At 42.6% G+C, this 18,636-nt stretch overlaps 1 protein-coding gene across 1 annotated transcript in view; it reads right to left on the minus strand.

Moving 5' to 3' along the window:
* LOC308404161 (multivesicular body subunit 12B-like) overlaps positions 1-18,636 on the minus strand; it is a 34,995-nt gene that overhangs the window by 661 nt on the left and 15,698 nt on the right. Inside the window, exons 7-9 of the mRNA XM_080894063.1 lie at positions 14,631-14,680; positions 3,501-3,559; positions 3,014-3,073 (exon numbers count right to left, since the gene is read on the minus strand). Of these exons, the coding sequence (XP_080750189.1) occupies positions 3,014-3,073; positions 3,501-3,559; positions 14,631-14,680 (169 nt within the window). The remainder of the gene's footprint in view (positions 1-3,013; positions 3,074-3,500; positions 3,560-14,630; positions 14,681-18,636) is intronic.

An 18,636-nucleotide genomic window follows, 5' to 3' on the forward strand; every position in this document is an offset into this window, starting at 1 on the left:
GAGCCACTCAATCTCTGGCTTCGATTAACCATCATAAAAAAATGACTGCAGAGCTCCTGGGGGTGATGTGCATATGTTAAATTTGTGGTGGCTGTGGTGTGTGATCTGAAAAAAAAAAAGCCAAAAACAATAACACTGTTGGCCCTAAATTATTAAACGACATCTCTGAAATACTGAAGTTTTCATGATTTTGTTTGTGAGCGCTTTCTGGAAACTTTTGCACCAAAAGCTGTGCCCACTCCACCAAGTTAGACAGCTGTTATTACTGCAACGCAGCACTAGGTGATGCTGTATGATCACTCAAATAAGTTTCTCCAACTGACTCCACAGAGCCACAATGGCTGAAATCGGCTTCTCCGGATTCAAAGCACCACCTTTCCTCATTTTCATCTACTTGAGGGGGGAATCTGCAACTTACCCAAAAGCTGTCACATATCACAAGCCCGTTATTTGCGAAAAGAAATTCTACCTCCCCCCACTTCACCGCCACCAACACCACACAAAAATTCAGTCTCTAACATCTGGCACAGTAAATAAATATTCCTGCGTGTACGTGTGTGAGTGTGGATGATGGATGGGGGAATGGGGTGTTATCAGGGAGAGCATGTATCAATGTCTGCCAGTTTTACACACAGGCTGACAGGACAGTGACACACTAGAACATGGGCGGCAGTCACCCAGACGAGCCGGGCTTCATTTCCTGTCCCTGCTCCACTGCCAAAAATATGTGACATGTTGTCTTCATTAATTCCACCTCTATTTGGAGCTCTCCCTCTCACATACCCCCTGTACACTACTGTCCTGCCATACATTCACATGGAAACGCACAGTCACGCAAACATAAGCAGGAAGAGAAGCACACACACGCACACACACACACACCCAACTCCCCACAAGCACTGAAAACTAATCATACATAGGTGCTAATGAAAATCTTGTCATGTGTGGATACACACTTCTTTTCCACCCTAACGTACTCCCTCTGAAAATCATTAGCCAGCCGCCAACAACATTTTTCAGCAGAGCAAACTACATAAAGACGTCACTTTAAATCGCTTACTAATTAACACTTAAAAAGACACAAATTAGATATGCGTGGCTAAAAGCAATTATAATATCCGCAAGTTTTGCGAGTCATTTGGGAAATGAAAAGAATGCCTAATTGCTGGAACCAACATCATCTGAGACATGGCTTAAGTGATGCCTGTTAGGAAATGGTCTTATCTACAACTGTGGCTGTGATTACAACAGTTTTCCTCAATTACATGTGCATATGTAGAATTCTGGAAAGCGCATCTCTTCCATGAATCTATAATTTTAAAGGGATTTAAAAAGGAGGCAATTAGGTTCTGTGCAGAAAGCGCCTCCAGTTTCTGAATAAGGGAGGAAAAAAAGAGAAGGAGCCCTACAGTGAGGCACGGACAGTGACCTCTTCTGGACAAGAGAAGAAGAAATCTACTTCCAGCTGAGGGACAATTAGATCCAAAACAGCTGCCTTTTTTTGTCTTGTTTTGTTTTATACAACCACGAATAAAGTTCTGCTTCTTTAGCAGCCTGGAGAAAAGAAAGACAAGAAAAGAAAAGAAAACACGGTGGATATTAAATTAATAATGTAGCACAGACCCGGAAAAAAAAAGGAGAAAATTTACAGACAGGATGTTTTCCAGCGTGTTTGCGAGAATATCACAGACTACGTTTCCACCCCCCACCCCCTCCTTTGTCCTGCAGATATCATTGTGGGGTAATAATAAGAGGAGAGAAGTAAAAATAACACAATGGTGAGGGATGTTTCCACTTGGAAACTAATTATCAAGCTAAGCTGTGACTTCATCCTCATCAGCCTGGCCCCACCATTAATCTTGTGCTGTCGTCCACTTCACTAAATCTTGTGTGTTACACTATCTCACATTTACTTCATCAGCTCCAGCGCGGCTGTAATTAATGATTTCTCATGCCCTTCCCTTCTCTTCCCCAGCTCAGCTCACCATGTGTCCTCCTGCTAATCACACTCTCGGAGAAGAAAGGAAGGAGGAGGAGGAGAGGAGGAAGGATGAGAAGAGGGGAGAGGAAGAAGGGGGGGGGGGGGGGGGGGGGAAAGAACATATAGGATGAGCAGTCAGGCTGTCTCCAACCGGGACACACACACACTCACTCACATACACATATATGTACATGCCATTAATACCTGTGCTGACAATGAGCTTCATTCAGATGACCATATGACAAGATGGCGACTCTGTGTGATTTGGATAGTATATGACAGAAGACAGAGGCAGAGTGCAGAACAGACACCCGGTTTGATGAGGGAGTGTTTGCTCTGTAACACATCTCAAACCCAACAGCACCTGTTCTTTTACAGTGGTCTGTCACTTCCTGGCAGTTCTGATACCGAGATACCGTGCTAATGAGAGAGAAGGGGGGTTGTCACTCTCTTTAAAGCACACGCACACACACCTACACACATTCGCACGCGCACGCTCGCTCACACAAAGACATAGCGGCTCTCTTTCTCTTTGCCATCACAAACACATGAGCTCCAAAGAAGGAGCTGCTGCACACAGCTGATCTGCTTCATACGAATGCCTGTAGGCTACAGTGTTTCATCAGAAATGTGGAGGGCTTTGTGGCGCTTTCTACTCACTCGGCGTGATCTCTTAACTTTTTATTTATTTATTTTTAACTGCAAAGCTGATTGGAAACTTAAAAAGTTTATGTGACTGGAAAAAGGCTCCTTAAGATGTACAGCGCTGCTTGCAAGATTCTCGATTGAGCTGTGTGAGAGGTGGGGGGGAGAGTAGAATTGGGGGACTATAAGTCAAGTGTTTTGGAACAGGATACGAAGCTTTTAAGAAAGAATGGCTGCCTAGCTTGGCCGTGCTTTTATTCAATTGGGGCTTAGTGGAGCCAACAGGGCCTCGCTGTCTCAGACACTTAATTACAACCCCAAGACCGTTTGCTTTGCATTCTGGGCCAGCGGCGTCAGCGGCAGCCGAGCATTGCAGCCTCTACTCACTTCCTCCTCGATGTCTGCCAGGGATTTGATCGTAATGCCCATTAAATTGACTTGCTGCATCTGAAATCAAAAGCAGGGGAGAGGAGGAGGGAGAAGGAGAAGGGGGAAGAAAAAAAAAAACACACACAAGAAACATGGCGGTTAGGCTCATGGCTAAGTAAGCATGCTTAAAATCTTTAATCCTCTCCCTCTCTGTGTCAATACAAACGGGGCTATAGTGACAACCACCGCCAGCCAGCCAAATGGACTGCATTGAGCCAGCTCTGCCTGACTGCACGCATTCATCACTCAGTCTGGAGGAAAGGAAAAGGAAAGAATAGGGAGAAAAAAAGGCGAAGAAAGGAAGAAAAGGACAGAACTAGTGTTCACCTGAAGAGAGTTTGTAGGAAAAATCATCGGCACCTTCATAAGAAATCATTTTGCAGTTTGTCACTAGAGCCACGAAACCTTTTGATTTATTTATTTATTTATTTATTTATTTTTTTACCTCTTTGGGGATTTTTTGCGAAAACTTCTCCGAGATCACAAAGGGCACATCATCCAAAGCTGCAAAAAAAACAAAAAACAAAGTTGAAGTCTGACTTTTATACATAAACATAATACTCCCCACTCTTGATCCCAAGAATCTCCACGAGACTAAACGTGGGATTATAAAAACAGCAAAGCTATCAACATCCCCAGCCACCCTGACACCTCCCTTCCTTCCGTCTACGGAGAGAAGATGAAAGGCTTTTTTTTTTTAATTCTCCGCTGTATTTGAGCACCTCCACTCTCTCTCCTCCAACCCAGCCCTTTCCTAGCCCTCTTCCAGTTTAATTACTCTTGATTATTCCCGATTCCGTCTTGTCTGAGAGATGTTCACCTCCGAAACAAAGACACACTCACACTAGGCACAGAAAAGCGGAAAGAAGAGAGACAAAACATTCACCAGATATCAAATTTGCATGAAAATAAGCCGCACTGTTCAGCTGGCAAAAAAAGTGGATTGAAATGAGGACTTGCCAAGAGCGTGGTGGTATAATTAGCATTTGACCAAACAAACGAGCTTCAACAGAGCTATAATTAAGCAGGCCTGTAATTAAGTGTATGCCCTTTATCATAATGATCGTGGTTAAAATGGTGTGATGGCTGCCAGTTGATTATTAATGGTGTAACCCCGTCCTGCATGCATCCTGCACTGGAATCAAGGTGTCACGACTGTCAGGCTAGAGAGCAGCCCTTTGTTTATAAAATACATTAGGGCCCAAATTAACACAGGGTGACAAGAGACACAAAGCCTCTCGTTTCCAGACTGAAGGGAAAACTGCAGCTGCTCGGCTTCATTAGAAAACTCCCAAATCTGGAGGCACAAAACTTGCTGCAGTCGACTTCAACGCGAGCCCCAAATATCAAGAGGCCGAGCTTCCAACTGGTGTTCTTTCACCCGCAGTCCATCAGGCGCTGGCACAGGAAACGGAACTCATAAACGTAAGCCAGAGCTGTTCATGAGTCATCGTTTTGGGGGTGGAAAGGATGGGGGGGCTGAAACTCCTTTTGGCCTTTTCCTGTTCACACAGCAATATCTGAAAATTATGAAATTCTAAAATATCCCTCACTTTGACACTTATGCGAGTTGCTTTCCCTTTCTTTTTTTTTCTAGGTTATTACACAGATCCACGGTTTGGCACTTTCCGCACAAGTGCAGCACAATGTGATCTTTGTAATCAAAGCGTGACCCGCGCCCTGCGTGACCGCAGGAAAGCTCGCTCACTTCCTCGGATTCCAATCATCTCCCGTAGTAAAAAGTGCAGCAGTAGCAAGACTCTGCGACCGTGATAGCCGTTTTGTACTTAAACACAGCGGCGTTTTCCCCTGTGCTGCTGTTCTCCATGAGCCCCTGTTTCCCCTGCCTATCCCAGCCCAGAGCGCTCCTGCTGATTCAAACTCTCTCTCTCGGGTAAATAAAGGTAAAAAAGTTCTGTGTACATAATTGCAAAAATAACAGACTAATTTGGAATTGTTACACTAATTAGCACTTAATTAACAAATTAACAAAGCTAGCACTTCTGTGGTACAGTTAACACAGGATTCCCGAAGGAGACACAAACACAGTCTTAAGGCGTCACAAGCCTTTGTTGAAAAAAGTCATGTGAGTCAATATATGATATAAATTTGAGCTGATTGACACTAGATGAAGAGTTCATGCATTATCAAAATGATTGCATTTCAGGAAAGTCGGTGGATCACCAAAGTTATTACTCCTCTGTGCACCACCATTCAATTTTCTGGTAACAAATCCAATATTTAGAATAGTTCAGACTGGTTCAAAATCAAGAGACATTACTATCAAGCAAGCAATGTCACAAGTAGGTTTTATAGGTGCTAGGAGTAAAAACACATTGAGCCCGATCTCATCTCCCTGCAGCGGTTTTGAATGCGTTGCTATTTGAAGCAGAGGGCAACTAGGTAGGCATGATGGCTTGTTCAAGCTCGGGACTACAAGTGAATAAACATGCACTCTGTTGCTGGGAGTACCAACGCCAGGCACAAGTAGGCAGGGAGAATACATCTGAATCAATAGCCAGCAATGGGAAGCAGAGATTGTAGCTGCTGATGGATCTGCGTGGCACAGACAGATGAATGGACAGTGCTGAAGGCCAGAGAGTTTCTTTATTGCTCAAGGATTACATTTAAAACCAGATCCCACTTTGTATTCCTCCCCCATCTATACCAGAGAGGCTATCTTACATCCAGACAAATGGAAAAGCACGGGTGGTGACTTGGTGGTAAGGAATGGATGCTGTACTGAGGAGAAATCTGAAGGTGCAAAGGGCAAAAATAATGTAAATCCAATCTTCTGAGCAGGAATCCCAGTATGAAGCATGTTCTAGCTGCTTAAATGGCCCCGCTACACTCCATTAACTCATGAGTGCATTGCAGTGCGGGGAACTGGGCAGTTATTTGGCATTTGGAGCCTGTCAGTATATTCAGCACAAAAACATCTGGAAGGAATTTTGGCATAGCGTCTAAGATGATGATGGTGATGATGATGATGATGATGATGATGATGATGGTGGCAGTGAACACAGAGGTGGTGTTAAGTAAGGAGGACCCTGCGGATTGAGTGATTGTAGTGTAAAGAACGAAGTCAGCACAGGCCCCGTGTGGATCATCGCCTTATTAATGGCTCCGTCAGGTGCGATGAGCAATGGCTGCATTGTCATCTCCAGCCCCTGGGCACAGATGAATGGCTGTTTCAGGGCGGGAAGGGCTCCCTCGTACGCTGGGCTGAGCACTAATCCCTCACTCTTCCATTGTTGGATGCACTGTCACCCAGGATTTCAGCAGTGCCATACATTGCATTTCCAGGGCTCTAACAAACATGGCCGCGTGTAACGCAAGTGGCGGCATACCCACAGACACACACACACGAACACATAAACCACACCGAGTTGTGCTCCGACACTGACTGATGGAAAAATATGCGTGGGTGATCGAGCATACCCCATATTACCTGAACCACAACTGGAGAGTCGCACTTTAGGAATGTTGATGAACTTTTATTTTACACTTCACTAATTCAGCAGAATTGCATTGATCTCTGTCTAGTATGATTACTTGGGTGAATCTGTCTCGCAGCTGAATTGGAGAGGGGGTGGGGGTGGGGGCGGGGAGGCGGAATCAGGGCGATTATGTGAAAAGTGCAAATGAACGTCTTTTACAAGTTTTTACTCGTGATCGAGCTGCCATCTATTGTTTTGTGTCACAAAATAATCTGAACATAGAAATAATAATTTTTAAAAAAAGTTAAAGCTTTATCTGGTGGCTGCTGCATTTCATATGCCAAACAATTGGATGCTGCTTTTTTCTCTGTGTGTAGCCAGAGCTAGACATGGCACTGCCTCCCCTGTCGGTGCGACTCTCAATTTGAGTTGGATTCTTTATGCAGACCATGGAAATGCTATTCTAGCTGCTGCAGACCCTGCTCTCTGTCACCTCTGCAGATAATGGTGAGTAGATGAACAGAGAGCTGGAGGAGGACCCCCTATGCCCACTCACAGCCCTTAGCCTGAGTCTGACATGAGAAATAGTGCCCAGGCCTGACAGCATCTCGGAGACATATTGTAGTTTATTTTGTCGCCCGGGCATGCCATCTGTGCCATTCCAATAGAGGGTGTGTGTTCAGGCTGCTGCAAGAGAGAGGGCGCGAGGCTCTGGGTCCCTCAGTAGCTCTGCAGCCACGGCAGGTCATTAGTCAAATTGCCTAATGAGAGAGAATACAAATGGCCCCCTACCCTGACAGGAGGAATTTTGGAGGTGTCAGAGCTCCTGACCCGTGCTATGAGAACAGATGATAGCGAGTTGCTATTTTCAGATTCTTTTAATGACTATGGCTCTATGAAACCCATTCTTTTTCTTTTATCTTTTTTTCTCCTCCTACTTTTTCAACCCCTCTAGACAGATGAGTGAAAAAAAACTTTGCAATAGCGGAAATGTAACTTTTTAAATTATTAAAATGTTTACCGGGGAGTCGATTAACATTCTAAAAAAGAGAGTAAAACGCTGATATTAAAATAGATCCCGCGCTGAAGTGATGTTGAGGGTTTCTGATAATCTATTTTTATTTTCTTTCTGCCGGCTGTGTGCAGTTTGTTTCCGCAGCGGTCTCACGGCAGCAGTGTGTGCGAGCTTCTCTCGCAATTCTCCCGACAGTCAGTCAGTTAGTTTATACTGAAATATTAATTTCATTTCGTCCTAACGCTTAAAAAACGTAAACAAGCTTAAAAGGTTTCTGAAGCACTAAGAGTTCGCCGCATAAGATCCAGTAGATGAATGCATTTATAGTTGCATGCTACAGGCTGGGGCTGCTACAGAGTTCAGGAATCGTGGAAGGAAAGCGTCGAGTGAGTGGAGAGAAACTGCACCATTTTTTAAAACTCACTCTTTGCCCACTTGACTGCTTATTTTGATCTTTAATCCATTAAATTAAGTAAAACAGTTACTTTCCTAACATATAAGATAAGATAAGATAACTCTTTATTGTCATTGCACAGTCATACATAGTACAGTAGTACAATGAAATTGGAAAACTGTCCTATGTCGGCACTACATATAACACAACACGACACGATATGACACATCACAACGCAACAAACAACACAACACAGTATATTAACTTAGTATAAAAAAGAATAATAATAATAAGTGTATGAGAAGAATAAATGTATAAATGCAGTGTATAAATAGAATGAGATATGAAATTGGCTTTATAGTCAAACTGTAAGCAGAGCTGCAGCTGAGATTTTCGTGACAAGTACCAAAAAGTAATGAGACAGACTGGCAAAACTAGCAACAGACTCAAATGGAGTCTGAATAAACTGCTTTATTGTTGAATTCACCAGTGTTAAAATTTTGCTCTTTGTTACCAGAGGGGTGCAAAACAACATGCTTATGTAGAATGACCCACTTATTTTTCCATCTGTGACAAGCAGTCCTTGAAATCTGGTTGTGGGTAGGGAGCCAGCCGACAGCCTCAGTCGGGCGCTGGTCCATCAGTCTTCCAGAAAGTGGGCAGAGCCAGCAACACTTACGGTGCCTTGGCCACGAACACCGCTGCATAACGCAGAGCGCTCTGAGGGGGTGCGTACATGTGTGATAACTTCTCAAGACCGAGCCTGTATATGTAGCACAGGCTATTTAGCGTGAAGCACCGAGGCTGTTCGGTCACTTGGTTTAAAACCTGTTTTAGTCATTCTTCTAAAGCACTTAATGCTAGAGAAGTACAGAGAGAACCCTCCTTGCTGGCTGGGCTGAACTCTCATGAAATTAAATGGACAATCAGATTTTAATCAGCAGCACAGTGTGTTTTAAGACACTGCCATGGCATTGGCATTGATCCCTAGCTGTGGCTGCTGGTAAATGTGCAGCAGAATGTGTGTATAAATGGGGTACGCCTCTCTGGACAAGTGTAAAAGCTGGCAGAGGGCTGACAGTAAATTGCATGTGCCGGATGGGACACAGCAGAAGGCACAATTATACAAATCCCCTCTTAATTAGCGGTTCTGTGGGCAAACTAACCCGTAATGATGCGAGGGATGTGGTGAGCCCCAGAAATCCTAACAAGAAACACTCACCAGCACTGGAGACTTGGTCATATGGCCCCAGCTCCCCTGAAGTATCGACTGACGCGTGATCTGTTTTGATCAGTGCAGCTGCAGGAGATGATTCCCATGTAGCCCTGCTCCTCCACAACCCCTAGCCCTTGCTGAGCTACTTGCCCTCTGGACTGTGGGTAAAGCAGCAGGCCCTATGTGGTTGTGGGTGGTATTATTAAGTTCTCCATGCTCACAGTACCAAGCAATGTAAAGTGGCATCTCACACAGTGAGTAATGAACTGTGCCAGAGCGGAAGCAGGAGGGATGACAGCCAAAGAGGCCTCCTTGGCAGCCACTAACCTGGGCATCCACCAATTTATCATCCCCTAGAACCAATCCACCAATGCTGCACTGCCATTTGTCATTAATTATGCTAATAAGGACACCATTACTCTCCTGATGAAACAGGAGACTGTTATTAGTATAATGCATTTACAGTCTGATACATATTCACTTGCTTATTACTTTTACAGTGTGAGGATGAGTGGACTTTGAAAAGAGATATTTTGCAGCACCTAAATAAAAGTGCTGTTACGTTTGAGCCTGGAACTTCTCTGTACACGCTAATGGACTATTGCAAAACGATAAGCCAGCCATTTCATAATAATGCAATATTCCCTGCGCCTCAACAAAAAAATGGCCCCATCTATGCAAGCACACGGATGTGTTTGAACCTTTTCACAGCAGACTTTCATGGTTTTAAGCAAACCAGTGTGAGCAGAGTCATTTAATATAGCTTCTGGGAACCCCAGATGCCCTTTTCCAAAACGACTTCATTCCCAGAATCTCATTGTGCTTTCTAAATCACACCACAGTATGTATTAGAAGATCATTAATTACAAACTTAACAAGTCAGCAGAGCCATTAAAAGATCTTTAAGGCATATTTGACCATAAATCTCCTTAAACTATATTTAATGACTGGATTTTTGTGAAATATTTTTTATCAAGTTCTAATTAGATGTGTGATAACAAACCCTGCTGTACATGGGGCAAATGAGGGAGCCGTGACAGGCCCATCCATTGAGCCTGTCCACGTCTGGACACTGAAACTAATGGAGCACTGCTTCTATCTCAGGGATGGATAGAAAGCAATGAGGGATGAGACTCCAGAGTCCAGTCTGGCCTGCAAATGCAAAGCCATTTAAAGTCTCTTATTTGACTGTAATAAAGGTCCAAAAAATGCCCGAGGGCCTCAAGGCTGGAGTCAAAAATTCCATTAGGATTTATACAGGATTGATCCTCAAATACTTAATGGCACCGTCGCACCAGGATCAATCATGTTTTGCTACTAAACCTGGATCGTCTAATTGAATAAAAGTGACTGAATGGCGTGAAAGCCTTTAATCCAGATGTGCTTTTTGACACTGAGTCGTACTCCACAACGTCTGACTATATCTACAACTGGAAATACTTGTTGTGCCTGTCATTTGTTTAAAAATAGAAACTGACACTTTCTGGAATAATGCAAAAAATGTGAAAACAACAAGATCTACATAACAAACCATCCAAACTTTATTCTAAATAGGAAGCAACGCTTGAGATGTGAAGAGAAAGCAACCTTTTTCGCATTTCAAGAGACTTGGATTAAATTTTCTTTTTTAACACAAAACACATTATTTCTTGCTTTTATATTTTAGCACAGGATTTGCACCGTAGTATTTTGTGCCAGTGCTTCGCTTCACTCGTGCAGTATCCACCCAAGACATGCTGCCATGTCAATATGGAAAACGTACATATAGGTTAATATGAGCACAGAAGCACTAAACTATATGCCATTCATTTATTATGAGGTAATCAGGTGCTTCTTTGTATCAAGACTTGCTAGCAGTAGTTTGAGAATGTCTGTACAGGCATTAGATGTAAATACTACAGTTCTCCCTGTGAACTTTCCCTCTCTCTCTCTGTATGTTTCGCCTTTTGCTGACCAGGGGAATTAAGAAGCAAAACGTGGGTTTTAAGAGCGTTCCTTTCATGTCTTGATGCAAGCTTTGGCATTACTTCAGACATCAAGATCGGTTTCATAGAAATCCCATTCCATCTAAAGTAAAAGCTCGGCAGTAAATCTGCCCATACCTCCCCCATAACACTTCCATAAATGATTCATTCAGCTCAGTTTAGCTGATGCAAAACAGAATGTTAGTGAATTGTGGATGGAGCCCGAGCTGCAAGTGGAGGACAAACCCAGCTGCTTAGCAATTTCATCAATCTTTGGAGAGAGAAAGGAGAAAGAAGCGAACGCTGTACACTAATAATAACTTTTGTGTCACTATCCAGAGGTCGTGTTTTTTAATCCCTCAGCCTAAAGAATTGTGTTATTCTAAAATATAACCCCAGCGGTGCAGAAGCAGTTGAGATCCATCATGGTTTGAGATAAGAGCCGGCTGATCTCCTCCCTCTGCACAGCCTCGCCCAGAACTACACAGGGAGATAAGATGGAACTTTTGTTTGAAACCTGATGAGAACCCTCTTAATGAAAGTGCTGCGCCAAAAATAATCTTTTTTCTCCATGTTAGTCAATCAAGAAATAGTGTAGTTGGTAGGGGGGGAAAAAGGAGAAAGAAAGTAATTTTGCATAATCAGTGAGCACCATCTGGAACAATTAACCAAATTCCACAGAACTCAGAGGATCAGTCATATTGGCTTATTAAAGATCCAGAATTATACAAGTAATAAATCCATGGAAAAACGAAGCGTACCCCTGCCTGTCACGACTATTTTAACTTCAAATACAGTGGAATACTTGATAAGGCTGAAAAGAGGAGATTAATATATGCAAATTATGTCGAGCATTTAAAAGCCCCCCAACAACTGTCTCGTTTTTTTTTTCCTCTTCTTTTTTTTCTGTCTCTTATTACAGGGCTTTATGTTTTATTCATACACCAACTCACCTGTCATTTCATAAGCTATAATATTATGAGGGTATTATTAAACAGCATAAAGTGGAGCTTTAATTGGAAAGCTCCATTGCATTTTCCAATTATTTGCAGCAAATTAAAAGCAGATGCACATAGTTTAATAAGAATTCTAATATTGTTTCCTGAAAATCAAAAATCACTGTCATCCTGCCAAGATATTTTGCAAACCCAAGTTAATTTTCAGCTCCCTATTTTTTTTCTCTCCCTCATCCTCCTCTGAAGGATGAACCTTCTCGTGTATGTTAATTGAAGTTCCCCTAATGGATAGGGAAATAATTGCTCTCCATATTATGTTAGATCAGGGCCAATGTCAGTATTTATTTTTGATTAATGCTATAGATATGTAAATGTATTACTTTTTATTACATTTACCGTTTTATCAGATGGATGCCTGCTGAATGCTATATATTGTCCAGCAGGTAATAAAGACAGACTGCGATGCAACGTGGTTTTATTTTAGAGTTTGGGGCTGCTTTTTTGTGTTTTTTTCAACACATTTACATTTATTTATTTATTTTATCAGACATATGCTTTTTAGACAGATAGCTCAAATGCATGTATAATTACTTTTAAAAATATCCTGATTTTCTGCCAAGGTATGAATAAAAGACCTAATTGGCAAAGGGACTTGGCATGGATCAAAGCAACGGCGGTGGAAGAAAAGCAAACGGTTCGAGCTGCAATGAAAACTTGATAACTTTTCAAATGAGCTCCAACTGTCAAGCGAAAGAGGGCTGCAAAATAAATGTGAATTCGTTTTTAATATTCTGGTAATAAATGTCAAAGCTTCTGCACATCACATCTGTACATGATGTGACTGCAGATGACAGATTTCCCAGACATGTTACCTCTCCTCCCCTCAACTCGCCTTTTTTTGTGTGTGTGCGCGCGTGTGTGTTGGGGTTTTTGTTTTGTTGGGAAGTGACGGAGGGTTTAATCAAGAAAGCAGGCAATTCATCAATCCTAAAGAAGGCGCCTGTACAACCCTGACAGAGCGCACATGGTTTTAGACCAACTCGAACCTGGCCAGCTGTCAGCCCACACACACGCAGGCGCGCATGCACCAGCGCACAAACACACACCGGGGCTACCGACATGCTAACAATTAACACAAATAGGCTGTCGGCTACGACCTCACACTTGGTCCGCGGGCCATCATACTGTTAATGAAGGGAAGGCGCGTCCTCTCACACTCGCAGTGTGATGCTGCGAGGCTGACGGGTACGCAATCTCAAGTAATAAAGCGAGAAGCGTGTCAGGCTAACTCCATTATCAATTTTTCTTAAAAATCTCGCCAGCTCATAAAGAGGAGAAGGAAGGGGAGCGTGCACCTGCAAAGGACAGTTTTCTGGAGATAAATGGTGACTGCTGCCAGCGCCGTGTACAGTATGTGCAGGTTCCTTCGCTGTCACTCAAAACCCCGTCCCAGCGGAGGAATCCCACACCAAATGCCACAAACTGTTCAGCTGTGTGGTAACGTCTGCTCCTTCAGGGCCTTACTTGTCCTGACCATCTAAGAAAATGACTGTCATACACGCACAATGATGTATTAATCAGTAATTTTGTCAATGATACGCTCTTTGTCTCTTCTGTATTTCTTTTCCTTTTTTTTGTTTGTTTGAACATCACTGGATTTAAATTCAGGGTCCTTAAAAGATAAATACATTTTTTTAAAAAAACTGAAATAAAATCAGCATCCTGAACTGCACATATCCACATGTCACATCATGTTTTTATATATTTAATAAGATGGGTGTAGCACAGCTATAGCCTGGGACTCTGCTGGAGCAGCAGGAGGATTCCTCACCACATGGTGTCTCTCTCCAGCTGGATAAAAACCTGCCTCATTCACCTCGTGTGGCTCACACACTCTTTTAGACTTGAACATCTCAGCCGGCTCTGACTCGGTGGTGCTTAGGCTGTCATAGTCTAAGCTCTGTTTCCTAATGAATTAGCCTTTTTTGTGTGTGTGCGTGTGTATGTGTGTGTGTGCGCGTGTTTTAGTCACGGAGCATTGCAACTGTTGTTGAGTTTCTCCTTGACAAAGCCAAAGGAATACCTCCAGTGCATGCAAAGGTGCATATGTAAGTATGGCATGTGACGGACCGTCTTTGACAGCTGTTAAATGTTCTCTTGAGCATAATGCCGAGCTCCTCCGGGAAGCCACGTTCTCTGAGACGAGCAAAGCTCTGTCCAGCATCCAGCAGTGAGAACATCTGAGACAGAGCATTTGTAGATCAAGTGCCATCGGAGCTGCTTTTCCAAGTACAGACAGAAATTTGTGTTGTTTTTACAAACGGCAAAAACGACACAGAAAGCATTAAGCATTATATCAACTTTGACAGCAGTTTAACAGCATAGTGCATTCTGGGAAACATTCAAATATTCACTTCATGTAATTGTCTATAGTGACAGCATCATAAATAGCACTGACAAGCATATTTGTGTGTGTGTGTGTGTGTGTGTGTGTGTGTGTGTGTGTGTGTGTGTGTGTGTGTGTGTGTGTGTGTGTGTGTGTGTGTGTGTGTGTGTGTGTGTGTGTGTGAGTGAGTGAGACACCTTTTACCTGTCATGGTGTAGAGTCCAGTGCCGTGACGCTCAGAGTAAATCCTCGAGCTGGAGAGAGAGAAAAAGCAACAATATTCAGTCACGTTACACGCAAGAAAAATGCTTGTTAACTTTGTGTTTTGGAACACCTGTGCTCCCAAAGACATCCCTCGGGAATTCAAATATAATAAAGCAGGAAATTTATTTACGGATTAAAAGCATTAGAACTCCTCCAAAATACAAAGGGCTTTCTAAAATGTCCAAAGGCAAAACAGAGCACTGAAATAACAGGGGGAACTTGAAGAGGAGAAATGATCGAAGTTAAACTGTGCCTCAGCTGCCCAGGGGCTCGAGCAGACCTTTAGCAGGGGTTTGGAGCAGGATCTTGTTAATTCTGGAGGAACTGAGAGATTCCATTATTCAAGGCAAGTCTGTTTTTTTCCCTCTTCTCTCCCTCTTTCAAGGCCTTGTATTACAGAAAACAGCACAGAATGCACTTTGCAGGGAGTTGAAGTTAACAAACCATATAAGATTGAAATCCTCATCAATCAAGCTATCATGAATTACACCCTGTGACTCACCCCTACGGATCGATAAATCCACAGCAAGCAGTGGTGGTGCTGGTGGGGGGAATTCACAGCTTCAAGAGAGCTGCATAACATGACATGCTTTGTAGGTAAAGGGAGCAACGATGGCATTATAAAACAAATGCTCTTATAACGATAATGCAAAGCAGTTGGCGATATCAATAAAAAAAGGGGGAATTGCTTTCATTAGAGCACACGCGAGTTTGTTGTTAGAGACCACGAACAAGACAAGTCGGTTATAAAAGGAATCTGAATTATAACGCAGACAGGACAGATTCTGGGAGTGAGCAGGTGTGAAGCTGCAAATAACAAAGTGCGTTCTGCGTATTATGTACTGTTTTTGGTGTGTTTATGGGAAAAAACATAATCAATTTTTCACTGACGGAGAGTGTAAAACTTTAAAAAAATTAAGACTAAAGCCGGATCTGCACATTCTATTAGTACGTGTGCAAGTTGTGACTTGCAAAGACTCGTATCTACGGACGACATAAATAAATGCAATAATTTCCATCAAGAGCAATAAAACAAGACTCGTGACAGGCTGTGGTATTTATGAGCTGAAGCCTGCAACTCAGATTTATTTGCAATGAAAGGGTCGACTTTTTCTCCTCCTCATTTACATCAGCATTTGGCCATGTTAAATCCAGGCCAATGGTGAATTTTTAAAAGGTTGGCATCAATCTTGTGGGAACGATTGCCATATTCAAGGCAGACTTCTTTTACCCTGCAAAGGTTGATTCCACAGCTGAGGAGCTGAGGAAGAAAGGTGCGCGTCTCTCAAAGCACAGAGACGTCCCTCGGAGTGATAAAGTGGAGGCAAACGGTTTAAATGTCTTTTAAGGGATCGCAGTTTGTGGTGTTATATTAGCGCTCGGAGGAGACGCAGAGAGCAGGGAGCTCCGCATTAAGTCTGGCTATTTATCTGTGAACCTAAAAAGTGAATGTGGTACTCGTGGAAATCCCTACTAGGCTCGTGGAATACTGTTCCACAGGCAACCTCCAGGGTTTCTTTTCCCATCTGTTTGAAAAGCTCAAAACTGTCTCAGTCCAAATTGGTGATTTCTAAATACAATTTTAGGTGGATTGGAGAGGGTAACATATGGCAAATCAATTAGACAACTAATTCTTAAAACAAAACAGGAAAAAAAAAACATGGCAAGTGCATTTGCTAATCAACAGCAGTGTTATGTTGGCCACAGGAGTTTTGACAACAATTAATCCTCATTTCAGGCAAGGAGAGCCATATTGACACATATTCCTAATTTGAATATTCAATTATGGTGTAGTTCCTCATGAAATTAGAGTAAAACTGGGAACGCGGCCTGATAGATTTACACAATTACAACGTGGATCAAGAGTTCCCCGTGAAATCTGCCCGAGTTAAAATCAGTTAAAATAAGAAAGCAAACCAAAGCACAAAGGATTATTCGACAACATGAATTACGATTCAGTGGTGTTCGTTTTTTGTTGTTACAAATAGCAAATGCGGAAAAGAGTTGTCTACTTAAAAAAAAAAAAAGGAGGAGAAGAGAAAGTGGAAGAGACAGTGGCGACAGACAGGCAGGTAGGTAAGATGAGAATGAGAGTAATATCACTGACTGAAGAGCCAGAGCTGCGATACAGAGAGCTGGAAGCTCTTGTTTTGACACACATCCAGCCTTTGCCGTGACAACATCTCCACACCTTCCTCTATGTGCCAACAGTGCTGCTTTGTGGGAGCTGCTTTCTCACCCATCATTATCCTTCTTTAAGTTCAGTGTCAGGTGTTGAAAAGAGAATCTCTTAGACTTTGGTGGCAAATCACCGAGTAGTCTCTGCCCATCAGATCTTAGCTGATCATTCGATCATTTCTGGCACCGCTCTGCATCCATTCGCTTGATCTCGGCTAGTTTTTGCAACTTTTTCCAAAACGTAGCAAAGTAATGAGTGAGATTGAGCCGGGAAGGATTGTTCTTCAACACTTCAGACAGGGGATCTGTCATGCGACACGCTGACAGTCACCGTGTCTCTTTCTCTCAAGAGTTGTGTGCAGTGGGAAGTCTTGGTTAACCAGCGTGCAATGAAAGCTGATACAATAATCGTGCGGAGCAGCAGCAACGCGTGAAGTGTCACAGGTAGAAGACTGTGCAATCCTAAATGTATTGATACGCGTGCCATTTCTGACACTGATGACTATCGAGCCTTCAGGTGTTAAAGGCAAAAAAACCTCTGAAATGGAAGAAAAAGAGACTTTGCCTTGACATTTTTATCACTGCACAGATTGATTTAAAAAGTGTCCGTGTGTACAGTGGCCCATTATTTTAAGAGAAATGTCAAAAACCTTGATTCTGAGTGAGGCAAAAGAAATTGCAATGTTAGAATAAGGCTAATTTATGCTAGCAGTCACTGCAGAGGTCAGATACCAGCTTCAACAATGACAGTTTTATCAGGAGAACAAATGGCAGCGTTGGTCAGGAGGAGGAAGCAGGGAGATACTTTACTGGCCACATTAAAAGGCTGGCCGGATGGTGCTGTTTTTTCCCCCCTAACATTATAAAGTCAGGGACTTGCTGATACGGTCAGTCTTGACAGAGAACAAGCTGAAGTGGTTGACATCAACCTGCTGCCATGAATGGAATCAGAACACCGTCTCGGGTTGAGACGCTTCAGACAAACCTGATAAAGAGACGTTAAGCACACAGTGTTTAAACGTATTTGCGCAGCAGACGGCTCAGCGGGCCTCCTCCCTATAACTTTTAGTTGCTCAATATGGCACAACAGCCTGAGCCAGTGAGAAACAAGCATTTCAGCTTTACTGTTTATCCATAATTTTAACTACTAAACTGCATGAGGAAAATAAATTATTGCATTACAAATCCCCAACATTCCTTTTTGCAGTTTTACAAGCACCTGCTAGAGTCTTGCATTCCTCTAGAAGCAGAGCTTCTTTAAGGCACCAAGGACTTTTTCTGAACTTGTTAGAGCAGCGTCCTCTGATTTTGCACCTGGGTCACGAAATAAAGTTCAAACTCACTAAATCAGAATACTTTTTGTCTCCCTGGGAGAATTCAGAGCCCATATAAAAACTGTGCAACTGCTGTTCACTTTATGTTTTGTGTTACGTTACTTGTTGAGTTCCTTTGTTTGCTTATGTTGTCATTTATATGGTGTCCTCTCTATGACAGATCTCACTAGAAACAGAGATTTTAATCTCAAGGTTCCTAATGCTTAAATGAAAGTTGAATTTAAAAAATCGGACTTGTTTAGGACTTTCCTTCACGCTGAATAGAAAGTAGATCACATTTTAACACCTGTCTGATTAACATAAAACCTGAAATATGATGAAAAACCATTTCTTTGTTTATTATCTGTAGCACTTCACAGTAGTCAATAACAATTTTTATTACATGTATGAATTTAATGCCACCTGGACACAGCAAACAAGCCAGAAGTCCAATG

Source organism: Rhamphochromis sp. 'chilingali', assembly GCF_963969265.1.
Source record: "Rhamphochromis sp. 'chilingali' genome assembly, chromosome: 10".
Lineage (NCBI taxonomy): Eukaryota > Metazoa > Chordata > Actinopteri > Cichliformes > Cichlidae > Rhamphochromis > Rhamphochromis sp. 'chilingali'.